Source organism: Elephas maximus, chromosome 2 (genome assembly GCF_024166365.1).
Source record: "Elephas maximus indicus isolate mEleMax1 chromosome 2, mEleMax1 primary haplotype, whole genome shotgun sequence".
NCBI classification, from domain to species: domain Eukaryota; kingdom Metazoa; phylum Chordata; class Mammalia; order Proboscidea; family Elephantidae; genus Elephas; species Elephas maximus.
In genome coordinates, this window is record NC_064820.1 from 192029182 (window position 1) to 192054702 (window position 25521).

The following is a 25521-nucleotide window of genomic DNA, read 5'->3' on the forward strand; positions in this document are numbered from 1 at the left end:
CATGTATTTGTGTAACTTTGTGCAGTTATTTCTGTAAGGTAGCTTTCCTAGAAGAGGAACTGCAGGGTCAAGGATGTGTGTGTTTTAAAACTTGAAAGGCACTGCCAAATGGTACCCAAGGGACAGTGTCCAATTTGCAGGCCCAGCCACAGCATGCGAGATGCGTATTTCCTTCCACGAGAGGAAAAGCGTGGGCATAGGAAGCCAGCCCATAGCTACCATTTAGTGAACAAATATTTATTAACCAGGTCCTGGGGCTAGGCCCCATGACAAGTGCTAGGGCCATGTTGATGAATGGGCTTTGGTCTTTGTCCTTGAGGAACACAGCTGAGTGGCACAGGGCAGGCAGACTCATAAACACACCATTTCGTTACGTTGGGAGAAGTGCTATTAATAGCAGAAGGAAAGGGCAAGGGCGTGGAGACTGAACAGATCAGGTCCTAAGTCTCGGGCTCCTTGCACTTGCTGCATGGGGTTCCTCAGTAGCAGGTGCTCTCTGGGGTCACATCCCTGCTATCCAATGCCTGAGTCAGTATCAGAAGAAGTCTGGTGAGAGAACCTTAGAGTTTTGCCCAAACATGGATTGAAGAACCTTCTTCAAGCCTTCAGTATAGAAGGCCTTTCTGATTAAAATACTTCCTACTTGCCTTCATGTTTTTCATTCATTGAACAAGTATTCATTTTGTACCTTCTCTGAGTTAGGCCAAGTACCCAAGTGGTGCAAAAGGTTAAGTGCTTCTACTAGCTGCACGGTTGGCAGCTCGAACCTACCCAGAGGCACCTCAGAATGTGACAGGCCTGGCAATCTGCTTCCAAAAGGCCACTGCCTTGAAAACCCTGTGGAGTACTGTCTACTCTGCACACATGGGTTCACCATGAGTTGAAATCAACTCAACGGTAACTAGCAACAACAACTGAGCTAGGCTCCTGTTCTAGACCTGAGGCCATGGAGTGTTGAGACACTGTCACTGTCTTCCCAGCCTGGGGATGGAGTGGGAGGACAGGCACAGTTGAGTGTGACCAGTGCCTTAACACTTGGATTTCAGCTGAGCTGACCTGTTCCCACCTGTTGGACTGCCCAGGCTTCAGGCCAAGCAAGGGCAGATTATCCAACAGGCAAGGTTAACACAAGTAAGCCCCATGCTTACCTTGCTTACTGGGTTATCTGCTGCTGCTGAAAGGATGGGATCTCCATGGACAAACCCACAACAGTGCATGTAGTAGGTGCTCAACAAACACTCATTCTCTTCTCTCAGAGCAAGTTTCACCATTTGTTTTAAGAAAAACAAACAAACTGGCTTGGTTATCCATGATGATGGCTCTTCCTGGCCAGGGACAAGCTGTTGAGAATGTAGCCAAACCAGCAAGGGGGACCAGAAAATTTTTTTCTTTGCAGGAAAGTAAGGGTCAACCAATTTGTCAAATCACCTTCCCCAAATCACCAAACCCTCCAGCGCCTCCCTGATGACAATCCTAATAATTAGCTAATGCTTGAGTGATTATTACCTGTCAGGCACTATTTTAAGCACAATACCTATATGTTTTACCTGTGATACTTAAATCTTTAGAGCAGCCCTATGGGGCAAGTACTACTGTTGTTGCTATTTTACAGATGAGGACACTGAAGCACAGAGAGATTAGGTAACTTGCCCAGGGTCACACAGCACGTGAGAGGTGGGGATACCCTGTGCCCTTGTCCAGTACACTTGTCTGTGATAAGCCGTGTGAGGCATGTTCAGCTCTCATTTCATACATTGGAGCTTCCTCCCTGCCTTACATGGATGTCTATCAGTGCCTCTAGTGTGTCCAGCCCTAGACCAAGTGCTGGAGCTAGGGAGTTTTAGCCTTCCGGGAGAGACAATCTAAGATAACCAATAAAATGTGGAAACACAGAGGAAAGAGTGACCCTGTCCACCTTTACGGTGGAGGGAACAAAGAAGGGACATTTGAGTTGGGCCTCAGCCTGGGAGGATGAGTAGGAGTTCACCAAGCAGAGAGAATGACCATGGGCAGGATGGCGGGAAAGGGCATTCCAGGCACAGAAACCTCAGGAGCAAAGAAGCAGAAATGAGGAGTATGTTTAGGGAGCAGCACATGGCTCGGAGGGACTGGGTGGTCAGGTACTGGGGGGAGTGTCAGGAGATGGGGCTGGAGAGCTGAGCCCCAAAAAGTTGCGACTTGATAACATGGGCAGAGATACCCGAAGCCTTACACCAGAGGTCACAAATATCTTCAGGGGCCAGGGAGGTGACATAAAATATGAGTAAAGTGGTCCAACTTTGTTCTTTCCACACTTCCTGCATTTCGTACACGTGAGTGAGACTATTTTTCACTTCCATAAAGAATTGTCTCGCCTCTTGAAACAGCCTCAGTGTCCTCATTTTCCTACTTCTGATGGAGACCTGGGCAGAGCATTGATGGTATCCCAGAAGGTAGCAATAAATGCCAGTAGACACTCCACCTCAGCCACTGGATTGGGGAGGCAGGAGGGAGTAGTGGGGTCTGTGGCAAACTGGTGAGCTCAGACCCCATTTGGAAACAAGGATTGAGTGTTCCGGAGAAGCCAGAAATCTGAACTTTCATGTGAGATCTCTGGATTGTTTAATGTTAGTGCAAATTTAAAATGTTTATATTACTCAAGCCAATCAGAGCACATTTGTGGGTGACCAGGTTGCAATGTCTGTTTTGTCTGACCTCTGCTTTCACGAGTTGTTGCAGAAGAAAGCCAGGCTGGCGCCCAGAAGCATCTGTCTATGTAGGGAGGTTGGTCTGGAGGGGAAGGGTCAAATCAGTACCAAAGGTGGCCTACCTTTCTGGGGGTGGGGCTTCGTATGGAGGCCCCAGCTAGTGGCCTCACCTCTTTCCTCTTCTCCCTAAGCAGCTTTTCTCCAAAGGGGAGGGAAGGGGCTAGCCTGCCTGTACCCACCCACCTTAACTGTGCATGTCTGTGTTGTTTCTTCCAGTCTCTGTCTGCTGCTGCCTCTTCATCCTCTTCCTCTTCCTCTCGGAGCTCACCGGATTCATAACAACAGAAGTGTAAGTCAGGCTGCCCAGTGGGTTGTTTTGGGGCTTTCTGGGACGCCAAACAGGAGGGAGGGGCCTGAAAAAGGAGAGAACCTGCTGAACCATCCAACTTCTGTGCCCAAGCTTGTGGCATCGTTGCTGTCTGTTTCCTGACAGGGTTTTGAAAGTTATAGAGCCAACGTGAACATTGCCTTGTTAAAGCCAAAGAGAAAATGGTAGATGAGTTTCGGGGGAGGGGAGGGCAGGGCTCGTGGGTCCACAGATGAACAGATGTAATTTGCTCATCTTTACTGTTCCTTTGTTTGGCCAGTGGGCTTCTTTCCCTCTGAATCATCACAGGGTCATTTGATGTTAGAGCTAGAAGAGATCAGAGAAACAGGCACAGCTTCCTACCCGAGGGGGGCGAGGCTGCTGACATCAGAGCCCAGCCCCTCAGCTAAACTCTCACCCCTTTTTCAGGCCCACACTCGGTTAGGAATCCGTGGGGCCTTCCTGACAGCTCTTGACTCAGAGTGGAGCCATCCCCAGTTCCTAGAATTATTCGTTGTCCGGATACCCTAGTAAACGTTCTGGGATGTGTGTAACACAGAATGCCACTGGAATGATTCAGCCTGCCTCCTCTGCGCCCCTCTGGAGAGGCAATCAGAACCAGGAGCTTCCTGACCCTGGCACTAGCTTGAGGCCTCTGAGCCTCGTCATTTCTGTGTTTACAACCCAGAAAGTCATCACAGGGATGGGCCCTGGCCACCCTTTGCCCCGATCAACACTGGAATTTTCTTTTTCGCTAATAGAATTTCTCAGTTTCCTTTAGTCCTCCTCTGAGCCACAAGAGGATAGGAAACTAAAAACGCAGATGCCCCTGGTTGCTGTATAGGCATCACTGCCATTAATTCTCCGACAACCCGGGGAGGCAGTAGTCCCTTCTTTACAGATGTTGAAACTAAGGCTCGGTCTGCCCACAGTCACACTGTTAGGACCTGTCCATCTCCCAAGCCCATATTCTGAGCAAGGTGGGAGGGGTACACATGTGACAGCTGCGGGCCGGGAGTGCTGCCTGAGCCACCACCACGTCCCAGACACTGGACAGGAGGGGGACTAGCAAATGCAAAGGCCCCAGGGTAAGAATGAACTGGTATATGTGTGTGTAAAACAAAGAAGGCTGGTGGAGTTGGAGCAAAGGAAGCAAACAGGAGAGGCTAGAAGATAGAGTAGGTGGAACCCAGATGGGTCAGGCCCTGTGCACAGTCATATCTTAATGGGAATTGCTCCCTGATCATGAGCTTCCGGAGAGCAGGGGCCAGGTCTGCCTTATTAACTATCTACCTATTAATGTCATCAGTTCTACTGTCTCCTATAGGGTTGCTATGAGTCAGAATCGACTTGACGGCAATGGGTTTGGTTTTTTGGTTTTATTAACTGGATCATTGCTCAGAGGAGCTGAAAATGCCAGTGGTGGAAACCAGGGCTTCAAACCAGTTCAGTTCAAGCCCCTGCTGAGAATTTACCTTTCCACTCCCAGATATACTGAATCAGAATCTCCAGTTTGACAAGATCACCAGGTGACTCTCATGTAGAATAAATTTTGAGAACCACTGCATTGCCTGGGAATTTGTTAGAAATGTAAATTCTCAGCAGCGCTTCCACCCGAAGTGGTTGGAAGCCCTGGTAGAAACCGATAATCAACAAAGAAACAAAGCTAGAATAAGTCAATTAATGATAAGTGCTCTGAAGGAAAAAAAAAAAAAAAATGGTAGGAGATGGAGAGTCAGGGAGCTGAAAAAACAAAAAACCCGTTGCCATCGAGTCGATTCCAACTCATAGCAACCCTATAGGACAGAGTAGAACTGCCCCATAGGGTTTCCAAGGAGCAGCCGATGGATTCAAACTGCCAACCTTTTGGTTAGCAGCTGAGCTCTTAACCACTGTGATATGTATTATTTCATGAGGATTAAACAAGGTTATTTACCAGAAAAGTACCTAACAGAGTGCCTAACGTATCTTAATATCACTAGGTCAATTGATCCATCTCTTCATGCATTTATTGACTTAATATGTATACCACGTGTAACTCGAAAAGGATTTTAAGGCCACTCAGCACGTGGCATATGACAAATGCTCAGTAAAACCCTAGAGAGTACAGTTCTGTTCTGACACACATGGGGTGTCCGTGAGTCAGAATCAACTTCACTGGCAACTAGTTTTAAATGTTGGTTTCCTTTTCCCCCTCCTTCCTCTTCCCTTGAGTTAAGAGCCTCTCCTGCCTCCTACTAAGGCTGTTGAGGGGTAGCTTACTAAGCAGTTAGCTCAGCCAACAGTGAGGCAGGGTGCTGAGGCAGGGGGCCACAGGACAGGTAAGTTTTGACATCAGAGCGTGAGGCTTCAGCCAGTGGGGAAGGGCCATTCCAGCAAGCCTGGACAGCTCATTCCATTTGCCAAGGGTAGGGCCTGTGCTTTCTCAGGAATACACCTTTGCTGTGGCCTCTCCTTCTCAGGGACTTCCTCTTCCTCGCTGCTGGGAGCATCCCGAGAACCCTGGTCACAGAGCCCTTGAGAGCAGGAAAGATGAGGGGGGAGGGGAAGTAAAGATGTCAGGGCCAATTCATGAGTGTTTGACTTGTATCTGGCCCAGTACTAAGCACTTCTCATCCGATTTCAGGGCTAGGGACTCGACAGAGAGAGGAGATGGGCATGAGAAGAGAGATCTGCCCCAAGCCCCAGTGGCCAGAGGCTCCATCTGTAAAGATGCCCGACTCCACGTAAAAATGGTTAAAATGGCAAATTTTATATATAGTTTACCCAGCATCCGCCCACTGCCATTGAGTCAATTCTGACTCATAGCGGCCCCTTAGGGTTTCCAAGGCTGTAAATCTCTCCAGAAGGAGACTGCCACATCTTTCTTCCGTGGAGCCACTGCGATTTCAAATTGCTGACCTTCCAGTTAGCAGTTGATCGCTTTAACCATTGCACCACCAGGGTTCCTTAGATATAGTTTACCACAATAAATTTTTTTTGCAAGTTTATTAGTCAAAAATCACAAAAGTAGACAAGTTTAAGAAGTTCAACAATTAAAGCTTAATACTGCAACAACAAAAAAGACTCTTCCATCCCTTCTACCTCATAACCGTGGTGCAGGAGTTACCCAGAGAGAATCCGCAGGGATGAGGCTCCTGGGAGCCCCAAGGACTTCAGAGAAGAATCCAGAGGCCCACTGAGGGTCTTCCCTTTATCAGTAGTGTCTCTGACCCTTACGCCTCCAGGAACTGCTGCAGGTTTGGGAGACAAAGGTCACAGTTTTTCTCTTCTGGGTGGCTGGCCCTCCCTGGCGGTTTTGTGACCACAGCACGTCAGCCCCCCTGAGATAGTAATCCAAGGAAATGAGGTCACCGCTGGTTGGATCAACATCATTTCAGCCCCAGCCTGTGGTTATCAGTGACATAAGACGCTTATTCTGGCTGGGCACGGGGGGCGGGGGGCATGTTTGTGTGGGCCTCAGCCAGGCCAGTAATTATCCTTGGGAAAGTGGCCCCACAGGGTGTGCCGAGACTCCATGGTTCCCGGGGAGCAGCCCCCTCCTCGGAGAATGTGGCTGAAGAACATTCCGGCCTTTGACGCCTGGCTCTGACTCCTCTTCATAATTATTAACCTGAGAAGGTTTATAACGATAAAACTAGAACCCTCCATCGATGGTTTTGTAGGATAATACAACTTATTACACTTTCCAGTTATGATTTAAGTGGACCACCAAGCATAACACTTTATAATGATCAACTCATATAATGGTCAAAAAAAAAAAAAATCCCTTACTGTTACTGCTGTTAGCCTCCCTTTACAGCTGGGGAGCTGAGGCACTAGGAGGCTAAAGCCCCATGACTGAAGTCACACAAGGTTAGTCGGTGGTGGCACCCAAGACTGGGCCTGTCTGACACCAGAGCCCAGCCTCAGCACTGCTACCTTTTCATACCCCCCTTTCCTGTCTACAGCATTTCAGAGATGCAGGAACATGGGTTGTTGTTAGCTACCATCAGGTTGGCCCCTGAATCATGGCTACCCCACGCACAATGGAACACAACACTGCCCAGCCCTGCGCCATCGCCAGAATCGGTTGTGGATTGGACCGTTGTGATCCAAAGGGTTTTCACTGTTTGATTTTCAGAAGTAGAATGTCAGGCCTTTCTTCCTAGTACCTCTTAGTCTGGAAGCTCCGCTGAAACCTGTTCAGCATCCTAGCAACACACAGGCCTCCACTGGCAGATGGGTGATGGCGGTGTATGAGGTGCATTGGCCTGGAATCAAACCCAGGTCTCCCGCATGGAAGGTGCAAGTTCTACCACTGAACCGCCAACGCCTTGTAGGAGCATGGGAGCCACTGCTTTATGGTCAGACTCTCCTAGAGGATTTAGGCACACCCTTCTGGAGTAAGGGGCCAAGCAGGCAGACAGAGCTCCAGGAAGACATTGTCCACTCAGTGGGAACTCGGAGGTCACCTTGAACCCTGTGTCCTCAGATGCTGAAGGAGGAAACCCTTGCTTCTCGTGGCAGACTTAGAGAGGGGATGCCACTGACTTAACCAAGACAAGGAGTTGAGTCTCTCTCCAAGCCCGGGGGTTCCTGCCCTGAGGCGTGGGCCGTGGGCCTGGGCTGAGAAGAGAGCCTGGATCTCACCTCCAGTAGCTGGGCTGGTGCTCTTTGCAACGGGGGCCCTGAAGGCATTTGAGTGGGGAGTGCCAGGGGCAGGTTCTGCCTTAGGAAGATCCCTTCTTGTGAAGATGTATTTGGGGTGGAGGCAACCCTGATGTCTAGGGCCAGGCGGAACGATAACCCTAGGCAGAGGTACTAAGGGCTCAACTGGGGCGATGGGGGCCAGGCAGGACTGAGGGGCTTAGGGGCGACTTTTTGGGACGTCCACCTGGCGGAGAACAGATGCACTTACTTTTACTTACAACAGTGTGGTTGCATAACCAATATCATCCCCCTTGCCTCGCCCCTCCTAGTCCCTTGCTGCTGTATAAGTTTCCATTAAATCAAGTTATTAAGCACAGCAGAGGTCGGCGACTTTGGGCAGGAATCTGAACTATTCAAGTGCTCTTCTAAAAGTAAATAAAATTGTTTTCCATAGATGTCATCGGACTCACGCCTCAGCCTAGAATTTCAAAGCCTTCCATTACATTCCACGTATACTCCCCCCCCCCACCTCTCTGGCCTCCTTCCTCCCTCCCTACATGGCCACCGCTAACCGACCCCCACGCACCTTGTGGCGTCCCCCAGCTGGAATGTGCCCCCCGCTTCTCCACCAGCTAACGCCCTGCCTGCGTCCTGGAGTTCTGGCCACAGGAGCTCACGGCCGCAGATGGGCCTACCTCCAGTGGCTCCCTCTGTCCTGCAGAAGCTTGTGAACGCTGTCCTGGTTGGGGAGTCAAGCGCTGATGTCCACCGGGGTAGGCTGGTGGAGGGGATGGAGGAGGCCTTGCGGGGCACAGAGGGAGTAGACCCTGGAGTGCCTCCATGCCCTACAGGCACCTGGGCCATGGGTGTAGGGAGGCCTCTGAAGATGACCAAGAAGGATAGACACCTGCATCACAGGTGTATTTTAGGGCCATTTGCTTCTCAGTTTGTAATTGATTTCTGTCCCATCCAGACAATATACCAAAACCAAACTCACTGCCATCGAGCCTATTCCAACTCATAGTGACCCCAAAGGACAGGGCAGAACTGCCCCATAGGGTTTCCAAGGCTGTAATCCTTACACAAGCAGACTGCCATGTCTTTCTCCTACTGAGTGGCTGGTAGGTTCAAAGTGCCGCCCTTTCAGTCTGCAGCCAAGTATTTAACCAATGTGCCACCAGGCTCCTTCCAGACAATATAATGCAGTGGCAAGCACATGCACTCTGGGCTCAGGTGGTTCTGGGTTCAGATCTTGCCCCTTCTTGGTTGTGGGGTCTTGGCCAATCATTTATCTTTCTCCGAGCAAGGTTTTGTCCTGTGCGAAAAGAGAACAGTAACCCCTGTTGAATAGTAACTTGATGTCAGTATTAAATGAGATAATACATGTGAAAGTACCCAGCATACTGCCAGATGTCCCAGAACTGAGACATCTCCTTTAATTGGTTATAAGCACAGCCAGCTTCTATGGGGGCCTTAGAATACGCCAGGGTCATTGGTGGCTCAGTGGTAGAATGCTTGCCTTCTGTGCCGCAGACATAGTTTCGATTCCTAGCCAATGCTGCTTGTGTGCAGCCACCACCAGTGGAAGCTTGTGTGTGCTAGGATGCTGAACGGGTTTCAGCAGAGCCTCTAGACTAAAACAGACTAGGAAGAAAGGCCTGGCAATCTACTTCCAAAAATCAGCCAGTGAAAACCCTACGGATCACAACACTCCAGTCCACAACCGATCGTGGGGATGGCACAGGACCAGGCAGCATTCTGTCCTGTTGTACATGGGGTCTCTATGAGTTGGAGGCCCACTCGAGGGCAGCTCAGAACAACAGAATTACCAGGGGCTGTGCTAAGTGCCTTACGTGCATTAACACATTTGATCCTCACTGCAGTGCTTTGAAGTGGGCACCTTTAACATCTACATTCTTATCAGCTCAGTAAACATGGATACTAACAACAACACTAAAAATAGTGGACACTTAATATAAAAATAGCAGACACTTATTGAGCACCTGCTATTTACTAAGCCCTGTGCTGTTTCACATGTTCTCATTTAGCCTTCACAGCAACCCCATGACTAGATACTCTGATTGTCCCCATTTTACATCTGTGGAAACTGAGGCTGATGGGAAAAACTTCAGTAGGTGGCAGAGTCTGGATTTGAACCCATTCTTTTGTCATGAAGGGCCTGTTCTAAGTCTTCAGAGAAAAAGTAAGACTCACTCCTGCCCTGGGCAGCCTGCAGCTTTACCCACTAATCCTCAAACAGCCCTGGGAAGTAGCTAAAATCCTTATCCCCCCCTTTTTTTTTAATTCCTTCCCTCCTCCTTCCCTCTCTCCCTCCCTCCCCGCCCCCCCACCCCACCACCTTTTGTTTTTAGTGAAGTATATACAAACCCTGGTGGTGTAGTGGTTAAGAGCTGGACTGCTAACCAAAAGGTGGGCAGTTTGAATCCACCAGCCGCTCCTTGGAACCCCTATAGGGTTGCTATGAGTTGGAATCGACTCAACAGCAACAGGTTTGGTTTGATTTTAAACTATGAAACCTGTAAGAGCCAGATACTATGAAGCCTATGAGAGCCAGAACCCAATGGGACTACCTTGTTTTTCTGGGTCTCAAAAATTTTCCACCTGTGACAGGGTGCAGTCTTACCGCTTTTCTGCTGCCATCATTGGAAAATATTTCAATTTTCCTTCTCTGACAGGTTTCCACCTTACACAGGTTCCAATTTTCGCAGGTTTTACTGTATAACGTACATACAGCAAAGCCCACATATGTCAAGTGTAAGGCTCAGTGACTCTTTACATACGAATACACCGGCATAACCACCATCCAGATCTAGACAAAAAACATTTCCAACACTCTTAGAAGGCTCCTTTGGTGCTCCCTCCCAGTCAGTACCCCCCTGCCACTGTTCTGACTTCTATTATCATAGATTAATTTTGCCTATTTTCAAATTTCGTTTTCCCAGTTTTACAGTTGAGGAAACTTAAGGCTCAGAGAGGTGAAGCAATTTGTTTCAGGGGTCCCAGCATCTAAGTGGCCAAGCCAGGTAGTGAACCCACCCCTGTCTGACACTATCCCCCAGGTCCCCTCATTGCCCACCCTAGCAAGAGGAGGAGTTAGCCCACAAGGGTTCCCAAACAGTTCATTTTGCATTTGTCTTCCTAGTGGGCTGATTTTTTGGCAGACCAGCCATTTGCTTTATAAAACTAGCCCAGCCCCAGCCAATAAAGCCAGTTCGGCTTGGCACACCCGCACCTGTGTGTGGGGGCCGTGGGTAGGCACAAGGCACTGGCTGGGGGTGGAAGGAAGCCAGCAGCCTAGAACATTTGCCTTGGACGGAAGGCGGCTGTATTGACCTCATCGGGCGGCGGCAACGAGGATTGAACTGTGTTTATCCCAGTCCCTTCAGGAAGAAGCCTGGGAGCAGCCAGTTCTTCACTTACATAACCAGCCTGGCCCAGACCTCTGTGGTTGATGCTTTGCCGTTCCTCCCTACACCTCAGCCCCTTGGTGCTGGGCAGTCTTCCACCCCCTGGGAGCCTGGCCACTCCACTTTTTCCAGTTCAGAAGATACGGATTGATGGGCTGGGAAAGGCCTCCTGGGGGCTAGAGGGTGAGCTCACCTTGGCGTCACACCTGGGATTCACCTTGCTCTTTGCTGAGATCACCTGCAGAGGATTGGCAGGGGTGACATCATCCCACAATCCCTCAGTGATGTGCAGAGGCCACGCCTTGCCAGATGGGAAAGGTGAGAGGCTTTAAGGAAGCGGCTCACCGGGCTGGGAAGAGAAGCTGGGGCCTGTCTCCCTCAGTGACCATTTTCTTAATCACGCAGCGCTTTATTATTCAACAACCCTCCCGAGTTGCGAGTTAAGGCCACAGTAGAAATTGGGTGCTGAAGGCTGGGGAGGGGCATTTGGCTGTATCCTCCTCAAGCTTCACCTGTCATCTGCCCCATCTCTCTCACTGGATTGTTTGATCTTCAGTGTTTTCTGATGTGGGCCCTGTCTCCCCTTCCCAGTCTCTGGTGGCACAGATGGTTAAACACATGACTATTAGCCAAAAAGTTGGTGGTTCAAACCCACCCAGAGGCACCTCAGAAGAAACGCCTGGTGATCTGCTTCCAAAAGGCCACAGCCTCGAAAACCCTATGGAGCACAGTTCTACTGTACACACATGGGGTCGCCACAAGTTGGAGTCGACTCAACAGCAGTGGGTTTTTTGTTTTGTTTTCTCCCCTCCACACACCCTGTGGCCTCAGAGGGTCTGGCCCATCCCCTTTTCTTCCTTGACCCTGGATGCGGAGGAGGAGACGGAGGAGAGGTAGCATGGCGCCATGGAGAGCCTGGCGCTCAGGCATGAGGCAGACCTGGGTTAGGATTCCAGTTCTGCCATTTTCTGCTGTGTGACGTTGGGAATGGGACCCAACCTCTCTGAGCCTCAGTTTCCTTTTAAAATAGGATCAGGGGATTTCACAGGAACAGATCGGATAACGAACACAGATCATAGCCCTCCCAGTGAGGACTCCTCGGGGTGAATGGGCTCGGGGGTTATTAATCTGAAGATTAAGCCTCATCTGTTATGTTCTTATCTCTGAGAATATCCCTGTGGACATGACAATAAAACAGCCTTTGGTGTCTTTTTGAGTCCACCCAGTTTTCTGTTGATTGAGCACCAGCTATATCATACTTGGTGCTAGGGGAACAAAGACAGGGTCTTAGTAAAATTGAAATTCCCTTTTCCTGGTATGACTTGTTCTTTCCTAAATATAAGTGTCCACTTAAAAAACTATCTTGAAATCTAATTGTTTAAGGATGGCAATCTTTCCTTGTTTCACAACCTGTGGACAGGACCTCAGGGGCTCATAAACAAACTAACCACAGCCCTGCCACCTCAATCACTGCCCCCTTTAGGAGCCCACTTGGCCAGGCCTTTAGATTAGATTTCCTCCCTCTATAGGGTCACTATGAGTCAGAATCGACTCAACGGCACTGGGTTATAGAGAATTATCTGGGACACAGAAGTGGGCTGCAGACACGGCCATCCCGTGTCTACTCGGCAGCTCCTCAGGGGTGTATCCAAGACACCTCAAGCTCAGCACAGCCAAGATGGAACTCGGAACTTCTCCCTCTCCACCACTCCTGCACCTCTTCCAGCCCAACACAAAGTTCCAGAAAGAAACATAGCAGTCTTCTGGCATGCCTCCCTCTGCCACCCCCAGTCCCATCCATCCCCAAGGCCTGCCTGCTCCACCTGTAAATGTCTCCTGTATCCATCCCTCCTCTGCATCCCACCACTGCCATCATCTCTCCCAGAGCCCCTGCAAAAACCGTGTATCTGGTCTCCCAGCCACACAGTGGCCTTTCTGTTGGTCCTCACCACAGCCAGAGGGAGCTTGTTCAAGTGCAAGCCTGACCTTATTGTCGTGCTCAGGATCAAATCTAAAGGCCCTGCTGAGCTCCTGTTAGGTGTATGGGAAAATTTGGAAACAGTAAGGCTAATGTTTGAGCAACATGATAAACATAACTGTTGTTATTGTTGTTGTTAGTTGCCATCAAGTTGCTTCTGACTCATGGAGACCCCATGTGTGCAGAGTAGAGCTGTGCTCCATAGGATTTTCAAGGTGTGACCTTTTGGAAACAGATCACCCAGCCTGTCTTCTGAAGCACCTCTGGGTGGGTTGGAACCATCAACATTTCAGCTAGTAGTTGAGCACTTAACAGTTTGCGCACCAAAGATTCTCAAATGTAACTAATATCACTGAATACTGCACGTGAAGAATGTTGAGAAGGAAAATGATTTATTACAAAAATACTTGCCACAATTAAAAAACAAAAAAATCTAAAGGCCACACCATGGCCTCCGAGGCCCTCACTGACCTGGCACTTGCCTACTCTGTGACTTCACCAGACGCCACATTTCCGTTTGCTCTGCCCAGCAGCCACGCTGACCTTCACTTAGTTCCCCAAATGAGCTGTGCCTTCACTCACCAGCCTTTGTACATGCTATCAGGAGAATTCTCCCTCCCCTCCTTGGCAGCCCAGGGCCTACTCATCTTCAGCTGTCAGCTCAGAGCCACTCAGAAAAGTCTTCCCTACCCACCTTTCCCAAAGGGTAATGCCTGTGAGTCCTTCTCATGACATTGACCATGGGCATTGACCAAGGTTGGTAGTAACATATTTACTTAGGAAGTAAGTGCTGTCTGCCTAGTCCCTGAGTGGTGTGAACAGTAGACGTGCTCAACTGCCAACCAAAGGACTTGAGGTTTGAGTCCATCCAGAGGCACCTTGGAAGAAAGGCCTGACAATCTATTTCTGACAAACCAGCCATTGAAAACCCCATGAAGCGTAGTTCTACTCTGACACACATGGGATTACCTTGAGTCAGAATTGACTAGACGGCAGCTGATAACTGGTTTTGTCTCTGGTTCACAAGGCTGAACACACCATGAGGCCAGGGACCACATCTCTAATGCCTGGCAGGTTTTAGGGGCCCAAAAAGCATTTGTTGAATAACTGTGTGCTAACAGATGCCAACATTGTTTTGTTCCATCTTCTGTTCGGACACCAAGGTGACATGGCTGTCTGTGGAGTCACCTGCCCCCAAATGGTGTCCAGTGTCGTAGACGGAATAACGGCCCCCAACAATGTCTACTTCCTTGTCCCCAGAACCCGTGAATGTGTTATTTTACAAGGCAAAAGGGACTTTATAGGGGTGATTAAATTAAGGATCTTGAAATGGGGAGATGATCCTGGAATGTCCAGGTGGGCCCAATGTAATCACAAGGGTCCTTATAAGAGCTAGGCAGCAGGAGGTCGGAGAGTAGATGCTATACTGCTGGCTTTGAAAATAGGAAGGGGCCAGGAGCCAGGGAATGCAGGTGGCCTCTAGAAGATGAAAAGGCAAGAAAATGGAGTCTCCAGAAGGAACACAGCCCTGCAGACCCACTTTAGACTCCTGGCCTCTAGCCCGATAATACAATAAATTTGTTAGATGTTTTACCATTAACTTTGTGGCAATTTGTTACAGGAGCAATGGGAAGCTAATACAGCCCTGTAGTCATGTCTCAGGGCTTTGTGAGAACAAGGGAATTCCTGGCTTCCCAGCTGGGTGAGAGGGGGTCTCAGAAGAGGAGGGAGGAATGTTTCCATGTGCCTATTGTCCCTGATCCCAGTAAGACCCACGTTTCTCATTTAATTGTTCAAACCACGTAGGGGCAGATTACCCAGTAAGCAAGGTATGCACAGGCTTAATTGTGCTTACTAATCTGTAGTGCACAACTTCCCATGGTGTGGTGACACCCAGGTAAATCGTACACTACAGATTACTAAGTAAGCAGAATGAAGTCCATGCATATCTTGCTTACTGGGTAATCCATCTCTGATACTAGTAGTGGGTGATGTTATCCCCAGTGAACAGAAGTTAGCTGCCCAGGATTTGAACTTGACTCTGCCTGTGCTCTTACCCCCACCCCACCCTGCTTCCCTCCCTCCCTCGGTGTAAGGCCAGCATGCGATGACACTTGCCCAACAGTCAAGAAGGGACCCACCTCCTCCCCTCCCCCACTAGCCTGAATGTGTGCAGGCTTTGCCCAGATGAGGTTCTGGGCTATCTGCACTGTGGTCGCCAAGTGAAGTTGACCCCGCCTGTCCTCTGCAGCCAGGATGGGGGCCCCATCTCAGTTGACAGCCTCTGTGTTTGTCTCCGTCAGTGTGAATGAGCTCTACGTCGATGACCCGGACAAAGACAGCGGGGGCAAAATTGACGTCACCCTGAACATCAGCTTACCTAATTTGCACTGTGAATGTGAGTATTGCCAACAAGACACTGGAGTAGTGCTCCAGCAAGACACCGCCTTCAGGCAGATCTCTGCAGAATGGAGAGCCAGCCACGTTGCGCAAACAGGCCAAGCTGCAGACAGTTTGCAGTGTCTGATACTCCCCACTCTGTGTTTGAGGAGAATGTGATCAGTGTGCGTGCACTTGGAGGTGCATGCAAGAAACTGCCAATAAAGGTTGCCTCTGGAGAGTAGCCACGTGTGGGGATGTCTTAAGTCATGGTCCCTAGAGGCAGAGCCTGAGATGGGAGTTCTCATACAAGTGGTGCATGGAGAGAGGGCTCTCAGGAGGAACCTGGGAGGGAGGCAAGGATGCAGAATAGGGCAGGGCCAGAGAGTCACTAAAGACATGTGTTCAGCTATAGTCTAATCTCAACCTGACCCCACAGGAGCTCTGGAGTGTGAGTTACACTTGGAGTTTGCCCAGTCCCCTGCAAGGGGCCAGGCTGTTATTGTCCAGATTGTTGGCTAATGGCTGCAGGTGTGTGTGCATGTGGGGTGGGGGATAGTGAGGGGGTCATATAACCCCTCAAGCATTTCAAGGCAAGACTTGCAGTCAGCTAAGAGCAGTCACCTGGAGAAGGTGTAAGTCTGAGCTGCTAACAGGCAGAACCTGCAGAAGCTGGCACACAGGTGCACCATTCAGTAAAAGGGGTCTGGGCAGGGCTCCAAAAGCATCTGTTACAGGGGAGAGTTGGGAAATTTCCTTTTACTTCCCACTCTATTTTAACCAGGAGAATGAATTACTTATATAAAACAAAACTCATTTGAAGTTTGATTTGGAGTCCCATTCTGGCCACTTTGCTCACTAAAACTATGAGATCTTGGCTAAGGTGACCTCTCCAAGCCTCAGTTTCCTCATCCGTAAAATGGGCTTTCTAGGCTGAGGTTGTTGGAGGGCTGAGTGAAATGTGGGCTCTCGCACTGCCCCAGCCTGGCTGTAACCTGCTGTGGACCCTTTCCCCACTCATGCATTTCCAGCCACTCCTTTCCTAGTACCAGACACGGCTGAGGGCAGAAGACTGCGTGAGTCTCCGACCAGAGATAAAGGAGAGAATTGGTCCTGTTATTGCCCTGGAGTCTCATGGTGGGAAATAATGTCCCAAATTTGAATCCATTGTGGGCCCTGAGCTAGGGAACCTGTTGAAATAAGTTGGTTTGATTTTCTCTTAGAAAATTACTTCATCTGGCAGCTTCTCACTGAGGAGTTGGTTGTGTCTCTGGAATTAGGAAATTCTTAGTCAGGACAGAGCACTGGGAACAGTGGGCCAGGGGAGGGCAAGGATGTGGTTCCAGGCTCTGGCCCAGCTCCAGGCAGCGGCCCAGCAGGGGCCAGGCAAACCTCAGGCTGCTGGCTGTGCCACCCCTGCCTGCTCCCCACCTGGACCGCAGGCTCTGCCGGCCCACAGCACCTTGGCTGTTCTTTAAAAGAACTTTAAATTTTATTATAGAAAAAAATGCATGCTTGTTATCGTTCCTTTAAAAAATCCAGAGAAGCAGAGAGGAAATGGCCCAGGATTCCGCCACCCAACACGAGGGTTGGTTGACATTTTGACGTAATTCCCTCTGGTTAGCATCCCATTCTCTGCATTTTTAAACATGGCTGAGATCATACTGCATGTAGAGCCTCATAGCCTACTTTTTAAAATAATATTTTTTATTACACAATACAGGAATACATTTTATTTTTAAAAATACAAACACATTAAAAATACAGAAATATATAAAGAAAAAGCCTCCCTGTTCCCCTTTGAATTCTCTAGCATATCATCGTTCCCAGAGGAAGCCTATATTAGCAGTTGGGGATCCTTTTTGCCCACCTTTACCTGCATGTGTATGTGTGTGTCTGCAAACATACATAGTATTTGAAGTTTTTTTGTTTTTTTTTTTTAACCTGATGGGGCCCCACTATAAGGGACCCTCCTGGGATTTCTTCCTCAGTGAATGTTTTGGAGCTGTTCTTATATTGCAAATAATATTAGTAAAATAATAACAACAGCTGCTGTTTATCCAGCTCTTACTCTGGGCCAGGACCTGTCCTGAATCCTTCGGGATGCGTTAGGATGAGACAGACACACCCATGTTAATTGCAGCATTATTCACAAATAGCCAAAAGGTAGAAACAACCCGAGTTTCCATCATCAATTGAATGGATAAACAAAACGTGGTACATACATACAGTGGAATATTGTTGTTGTTGTTGTTGTTAGGTGCCATCGAGTCAGTTCCAACTCATAGCGACCCTATGTACAACAGAACTAAACACTGCCCCATCCTGTGCCATCCTCACAGTCATTGCTGTGTTTGAGCCCATCGTTGCAGCCACTATGTCAGTCCATCTCATTGAGGGTCTTCCTCTTCTTTGCTGACCCTCTACTTCACCAAGTATGATGTCCTTCTCCAGGGGCTGATCCCTCCTGATAACGTGTCCAAAGTGTGTGAGACAAAGTCCTCCCATCCTTGCTTCTAAGAAGCATTCTGGCTGTACTTCTTCCAAGACAGATTTGTTTGTTCTTCTGGAAGCCCGTGGTAGAGTCAATATTCTTCACCAATGCCATAATTCAAAGGTGTCAGTTCTTCTTTGGTCTTCCTTATTCATTGTCCATTTTTCGCATGCATATGAGGATTGAAAATACCATGGCTTGGGTCAGACTCACCTTAGTCCTCAAAGTGATATCTTTGCTCTTTAATACTTTAAAGAGGTCTTTTGCAGCAGATTTGCCCAGTGCAATACATCATTTGATTTCTTGACTGCGGCTTCCATGGGCAGTGATTGTGGATCCAAGTACCATGAAATCCATGACAACTTCAACCTTTCTGCATTTATCATGATGTTGCTTATTGGTCCAGCCATAAAGAGAAATGAAGTCCTGATACATACCATAACATGGATGAACCTTGAAAACCCTATGCCGAGTGGAATAAGTCAGTCACAAAAGGACAAGTATTGTATGATTCCACTTATATGAAATATCCAGAATAGGCAAATGTGTAGAGACCAAAACTTATTAGTGATTACCAGGGGTGGGAAGGAGGGGAAAGGGGAGTCAGTGCTTAGGGGGCACTGAGTTTCTGTTTTTGGTGGTGGAATAATTTGGAAAAGGATAGTGGAGATGGTTGCACAGCATGATAAATGCAGTCAATGTCACCGAATTATACAGGGGAAAATTGTTGAACTGGCAAAAGTTTTGTTATATTTTATTTTACCACCTTAAAAAATAAAAAAAAAGATTAGAGGGGCTCTAGCAGAGTAGTTAAGAGTGTGGGCTCTGGAGCAAGACTCCAGAGGTTCCAATTTAAGCTCTGTCATTTTTCAGCTGTGGGATCTTGGACAGGTTACTTAACCTCTCTGTGCATCACTTTTCCGATATGTAGGATGGGACTCAGCGTTATCTTCCCCACAGAGAAGATACATACATACATTCATACATAAAAGGTACTTTGAAGAGCATCTAGCATGTAGTAAATGCTGTTTTAATTTTTTTAATCCCACAACAAATTTATGAGAGATGAGAAAACTGAGGCATAGAGCGGTTAGGTAACTCACTTAGGGAACCAGACACAGACAGTGGTAGCTGCAGAGCCTGTCTCTCGGGCATCGCCCCGCTCTGAGCTGTGAGCCCTGCATGTGGATTGGCTCGTTCTCTTTACCTGCTGCACTGCATTTCCAAGGGGGCTTTTCACTGACCTTTCCCTGTCAACAAGCGCTGGGTCGCTTCCAGCTGTCAGGCTGCCCAGAGCAGCCCTGAGCACACGTCTGGACACACGTATATGTCTGGAGGACGGGCCCCTGGAGGTGGACTGCTAAGTCAAATGGGAACCTGCTTGCATTTCTTTTGAATTTATCATTACCGCTTCAGCCTTTCCCAGTCACAGTGAGCAGCACTGTTCGCGGCTGCATCACTTTCCCTTCTACGGATGGGGCCTCACTTCCCCGCCCCCACTGCAAAGCATGGGGCTCGTTCCTAGTTCTCCCTTTTAAGGTTGCCTCACTTTAAAATTCCTTTCAGCTGCTTCTCTGTAGTTTGGCCTTCTTTCTAGTACACCTACCAGGGAAATCCCTGTGTTTCCAGAGTTTAAAAAGGATTGCCCTCCTCCTTGGTTGGCACTTAGAATATCTCAGGGAATGCACTTGGCATTGGTCTGCCCGTTTTACGGATTGGAAAACTGAGTCACGGTGAGGTGACTGGAGACACATTGCAGTTGGAGTCATGACTTCAGGCCCCGCATTTCCCATTTAGTGTCCTGAAGAACCTAGAAAAGCACTCAAGCTTCTACAGGGCAGGGTCTGTCTTTTCTCTTTGAGCATCCCTGATACTAAGCACAGGACTTGTAGAAATAGGCTCTGCGTAAAGAAAGGTGTAAATGAATCAATGATGGATGAATGAATAACTGCCTAAGTCTATGTACCCAGTGAGCCCAGGCTCTGTCTGAGATATAATAACTGCTAACGTTTATTAAGCACTTTCTAGTTACTGTAGACCAGGCCCTGTTCTAAGCATTTTCTACTCTTGTTAACTATTTAATCCTCATAACAATCTTCCAAACAAAGTTCAATTATTTTCACCCCCATTTTACAGAGAAAGAAATTGAGGCATGGAGAGGCTAAGTGACTCAGCCAAGGCCACACAGCTGGTGAAAGGCTGAGCCAGAATTCAGACCACCAGTGTAATAGACCCCACAGTCCATGTGCTTATTCCGTACCCTCCAGGGCCTCCCTCCAGCCCCACATTTAGAAGAGTGTCACCCCAGTCCCCGGAGCCCTCATTCCCAGCCCCCATTCACTGCTGGTGTCCACCAACTCTTTTTCCTCCTCTTCCTTTCCAACTGCAGGCAGTGCCGGGGGATTTATGGCAGAAACAGGGACATCATGGGGTTGTTCACTCTGAGTCAAGACCCTACTTTCTCCCCTGCTGCCTGATATCCTCTCTGTGGCTTTGGGCCCCACGCCATAGGCTCCTGGAGGGCAGGGACTGAAATGCCCCCATTCTGCACCCCCAGTGCCCAGCTCACACCCAGTATGTCCACAGAATGGATGCTAAGGAGTCACAGAGAGCAGGGACCAGCTCCCCCCTCTCACTTTTCTGGGTGCTTATGTGACTCTTCTCTCCTTGGCTCCACAGTGGTCGGGCTCGACATTCAGGATGAGATGGGCAGACATGAAGTGGGGCACATCGACAACTCAATGAAGATCCCGCTGAACAACGGGGTGGGCTGCCGCTTTGAGGGGCAGTTCAGCATCAACAAGGTAAAGAGACTTCCCTGGGCCCCCACCCTGTCTGTCCCTTCCTGCCCTGGAAACTGGATGGTAGAGCTCCATGCCCACTCGGCCGCCACTGGCAGAGCCCCCAGCAAGGGGGGTGAGGGGTTGGCATCCAGAATCTGGGAGGGGGCTTGGAGCTCCTGATAGCTGGCTTGAGAAGGGGATACTCTTCTTTCCTTTTGTGGGTGGTGAGAAGACTTCTGCATTTGGAGCCCTGAGCCCTGGGTTTAAGTACCAGCTCCACCCTCTCTTGGTCAAGCAACACCTCACACGTCACTTGACCCTTCTTAGCCTCAGTTTTTACATCTTTAGGTTAAGAATGTGATGATCATAATATATAGTAATACTACCCCCTTCACAACGTTTGTGTGAGGATTAAATGAGCTAATATACATTCACTCATCCAAAGACATTGTATTAATTTAAGCACTTTCTATGTTCCAGGGTTGAGGGTATTGGTAATTCAGTGGTAGAATTCTCACCTTCCATGCAGGAGACTGCATTTGTTCCCCGGCTAATGCACAGCTGCCACCCATCTGTCAGTGAAGGCTTGCGTGTTACTATGATGTTAAACAAGTTTCATCAGCGCTTCCAGATTAAGAGGGGCTAGGAAGAAAGTCCTGGCAATCAACTTCTGAAAATCAGCCAATGAAAACCCTATAGATCACAACAGTTCAGTCTACAATTGATCTTGGAGATAGTGCAGACTGGGCAGTGTCTCATTCTGTTGTGCATGGGGTCACCATAAGCCGGGTGCCCACTCAATGGCAGTTAACAACAACAACAACATGTTCCAGGTTTGGTTCTAGGCTCTGGGGCTACTGCATTTAATAGATAGGTGGCGTTCTTGCTCCAGTGGCCCTTACATTCTAGGCGAGGGAAACAGGCCATGTCGTTAGGTACTGTCAGATCGTTTCCAACTCATAGTGACCCTATGTACAGCAGAACCAAACACTGCCCGATCCTGCCCCATCCTTACAATTATTGCTGTGTTTGAGCCCATCGTTGCAGCCACTGTGTCAATTCACTGCCGAGGGTCTTCCTCTTTTTTCACTGACCTGCAACTTTACCAAGTATGGTGTCCTTCTCCAGGGACTGGTCCCTCTTGATACCATGTCCAAAGTACATGAGACAAAGTCTCACCATATTCACTTCTAAGGAACATTCTGGCTGTACTTCTTCCAAGACAGATTTGTTTGTTCTTCTGGCAGTCCATGGTATATTCAATATTCTTTGCTAACACCATAGTTGAAATGCATCAGTTCTTCTTCGGTCTTCCTTATTCATTGCTTTCGCATGGATATGAGACAATTGAAAACACCATGGCTTGGGTCAGGCGCACCTTAGTCCTGAGAGTGACATCTTTCTTTTTTGTCTATGTTGAGATGTAATTCATACTGAAGGCTGTAGTCTTTGATCTTCATCAGTAAATGCTTCAAGTCCTCTTCATTTTCAGAAAGCAAAGTTGTGTCATCTGCATATTGCAGGTTAGTAAGTCTTCCTCCAATCCTAATGTCCTGTTCTTCTTCATGTAGTCCAGCTTCTTGGAGTATTTGCTCAACATACAGGTGAAAGGATACAACTCCGATGTACCCCTCTCCTGACTTTAAACCACACAACATCCCCTTGTTCTGTTCAAACGATCACCTCTTGGTCTATGTACAGGTTACGCATGAGCACGATTTAGTGTTCTGGAATTCCCATTCTTCACAATGTTAAGCATAATTTGTTATAACCAAGTCAGTCAAATGCCTTTGTATAGCAAATAAAACACAGGTAAACATCTTTATGGTATTCTCTGCTTTCAGCCAAGATCCATCTGATATCACAATATCCCTTGTTCCACATCCTCTCCTGAATCTGGCTTGAATTTATCTTCAGCATAATTTTACTTGCATGTGATATTAATGATATTGTTTGATAATTTTCACATTCCATTGGATCACCTTTCTTTAGAATGGACATGAATATGGATCTCTTCTAGTCAGTTGGTCAGGTAGCTGTCTTCCAAATTTCTTGGCATGGACGAGTGAGCGCTTCTATTTGCATCCGTTTGTTGAAACATCTTAGTATTCCATCAATTCCTGGAGTCTTGTTTTTCATCAATGCCTTCAATGCAGCTTGGACTTCTTCCCTCGGTACCATCAGTTGTTGATCATTTGCTACCTCCTGAAATATCTGAACATCGACCAGTTCTTTTTGGTACAGTGACAATGTGTTTTCCCTCTATTTTCTTTTGATGCTTCATATGTCGTTCAATATTTTCCCCATAGAATTCTTTATCACTGCAACTCCAGGCTTGAATTTTTTCTTCAACTCTTTCAGCTTGAGGAATGCCGAGCATGTTCTTCCCTTTTGGTTTCCTAACTCCAGGTCTTCTTAAGCCACCCTTTGAAATCTTTTGCTCAGCTCTCATACTTCATCATTTTTTCCTTTCACTTTAGCTACTTTTCATTCAAGAACAAGTTTCAGAGTCTCTTCTCTGAAAAAAAAATCTATTTTGGTGTTTTTTTCTTTTCTGTCTTTTTAATGACCTTTTGCTTTTTTCACGTATGATATCCTTGATGTTCCTTTCACATATGATATCCTTGATGATATCCAGATAACACGTCTGGTCTTTGGTCATTAGTGCTCAGTGCATCAAATATTTTCTTGAGATGGTCTCTAAATTCAGGTAGGGTACACTCAAGGTCGTACTTTGGCCCTTGTGGACTTGTTTTAATTTTCTTGAGCTTCAACTTGAACTTGCATTTGAGCAGTTGATGTTCTCTTCCGAAGTTGGCTTCTGGCCTTGTTCTGACTAATGATATTCAGCTTCTCTATCGTTTCTTTCCACAGATGTAGGCAATTTGATTCCTGTGTATTCTATCCGTTGAGGTCTGTGTATATAGTCACCATTTATGTTGTTGAATAAAGGTGTTTCCAATGGATAAGTCATTGGTCTTGCAAAATTCTATCATGCAGTCTCTGGCATCATTTCTATCACCAAGGCCATACTTCCAACTACCAATCCTTTATCTTTATTTTCAACTTTCACATTCCAATCACCAGTAATTATCAATGCATTTTGATTGCACATTTGATCAATTTTAGTCTGCAGAAATTGATAAAAACTTCAGTTTCTTCATCCTTGGTGTTAGTGGTTGGTGCGTAAATTTGACTAGTAGTCGTATTAACTGGTCTTCCTTGTAGGCATGTGGATATTTTCCTATCACTGACAGCACTGTACTTCAGGATAGATCTTGAAATGTTCTTTTTGACAATGAATACAACACCATTCCTCTTCAATTTGTCATTCCCATATCATTGTCCAGTTCAAAATGGCCAATACCAGTCCATTTCAGCTCACTAATGTCTAGGATATCGATCTTTACGTGTTCCATTTCATTTTTTACAATTTCCAATTTCCTTGATTCATAATTTGTACATTCTATATTCCAGTTATTAATAGATGTTTGCAACTGTTTCTTCTCATTTTAAGTTGTGCCACATCAGCAGATGAAAGCTTTACTCCATCCATGTCATTAAGGTCAACTCTGCTTTGAGGAGGCGGCTCTTCCCCAGTCATCTTTTGCGTGCCTTCCAACCTGAGGGGCTCATCTTCTGGCACTGTATCAGACAGTGTTCTGCTGCTATCCATAAGGTTTCCACTGGCCAATTTTTTTAGAAAGAGATCACCAGGTCCTCCTTCTCAGTCTGTCTTAGTCTGGAAGCTCTGCTGAAACCCGCCCACGATGGATGACTCAGCTGGTATTCGAAATACCGGTGGCATAGATTCCAGCGTCACAGCAACACGCAAGCCACCATAGTACGACAGTGGTATACACAGTAAACAGAGTGGTGGAGACAGACAATAAACAAACTAAAAATCATTTCAGTAGGTGATAAGTGCTGGGACAAGGAGTAAAGAAGGGGATGAGTGACTACGGTGGATTTTGAAAGCACCTGGTCAGCTCCAAAGGGCCATTCAGTATTAATGTATTTTTATGTAAGTAACACACACCTTCTGTGTTTCTTTGCCAGCCACACCCTCCCCCCACCCCACGAGGTGCCCTTGCAAATGCAGTATGCTAATTTTTCTTCACAGCAACATGTAAAAAATAACGAGCATATGCGCCTATGAAAATACCTCTTGGGGCGGGGCGGGGGAGGGTGCACCCAGCAAACACAGAAGATGTGCATTATTCTCGTGAAAATATGGTACTGCTGTATTGTCACCGCAGCCAGTTTTCTGAGGTTCATCCTTGCTGCAGACCCTAAGACAAGGATATGAGGGCAAGGTATATACTTGGGAGAGCCAGCAAAGGGTACTCAGCACATGCCTGTCGCTGCTCTAAGCTCTTTTTTAGGTATTTTGCAGTAGATCCTCACAATAACTCTCTGAAGCTGGCCCCATTTAACAGATAAGGAAAGTGAAATTCAGGTTACACATCTTGTCCAAGGTCACACGGCTACCCCATGTCCCACAGCTCCGTTTCCCGGTCTCATCCAGACAGAGCCATTTCCTATCCCTGGCTTCTGCTTTCCCTCCTCCAGCCTTCCAGAGTGCCCTTCCTCTAATCTCCAGCATCTGAAGTGGAGGTTGCAAACTCACTGGCCACATTCAGCCCAAAGACATGTTATGCTGATCCTGTACGGCTTTTAAACACATCAGAGCCAATATTAAAAGATCAGGAGTTTTTGTGTTTAAAATAAGTCCAGTTTTCTAGCTTTTCTTGAAAAGTCGGATGCCTTAGC

General features: G+C 47.6%; 1 protein-coding gene and 1 long non-coding RNA gene across 4 annotated transcripts in view; one reads left to right on the plus strand and one right to left on the minus strand.

Moving 5' to 3' along the window:
* LOC126070291 (uncharacterized) overlaps window positions 1-11350 on the minus strand; it is a 30929-nt gene extending 19579 nt beyond the window's left edge. The window contains exons 1-2 of the long non-coding RNA XR_007516181.1: window positions 11308-11350; window positions 2931-3100 (exon numbers count right to left, since the gene is read on the minus strand). This is a non-coding gene — a long non-coding RNA (uncharacterized LOC126070291). The remainder of the gene's footprint in view (window positions 1-2930; window positions 3101-11307) is intronic.
* Window positions 1-25521, plus strand: part of ERGIC1 (endoplasmic reticulum-golgi intermediate compartment 1) — a 169057-nt gene that overhangs the window by 87197 nt on the left and 56339 nt on the right. For all 3 annotated transcript variants that reach the window (XM_049874331.1, XM_049874330.1, XM_049874329.1), the window contains exons 3-5: window positions 2964-3036; window positions 15396-15490; window positions 20645-20769. In XM_049874331.1, the coding sequence (XP_049730288.1) occupies window positions 2964-3036; window positions 15396-15490; window positions 20645-20769 (293 nt within the window). The remainder of the gene's footprint in view (window positions 1-2963; window positions 3037-15395; window positions 15491-20644; window positions 20770-25521) is intronic.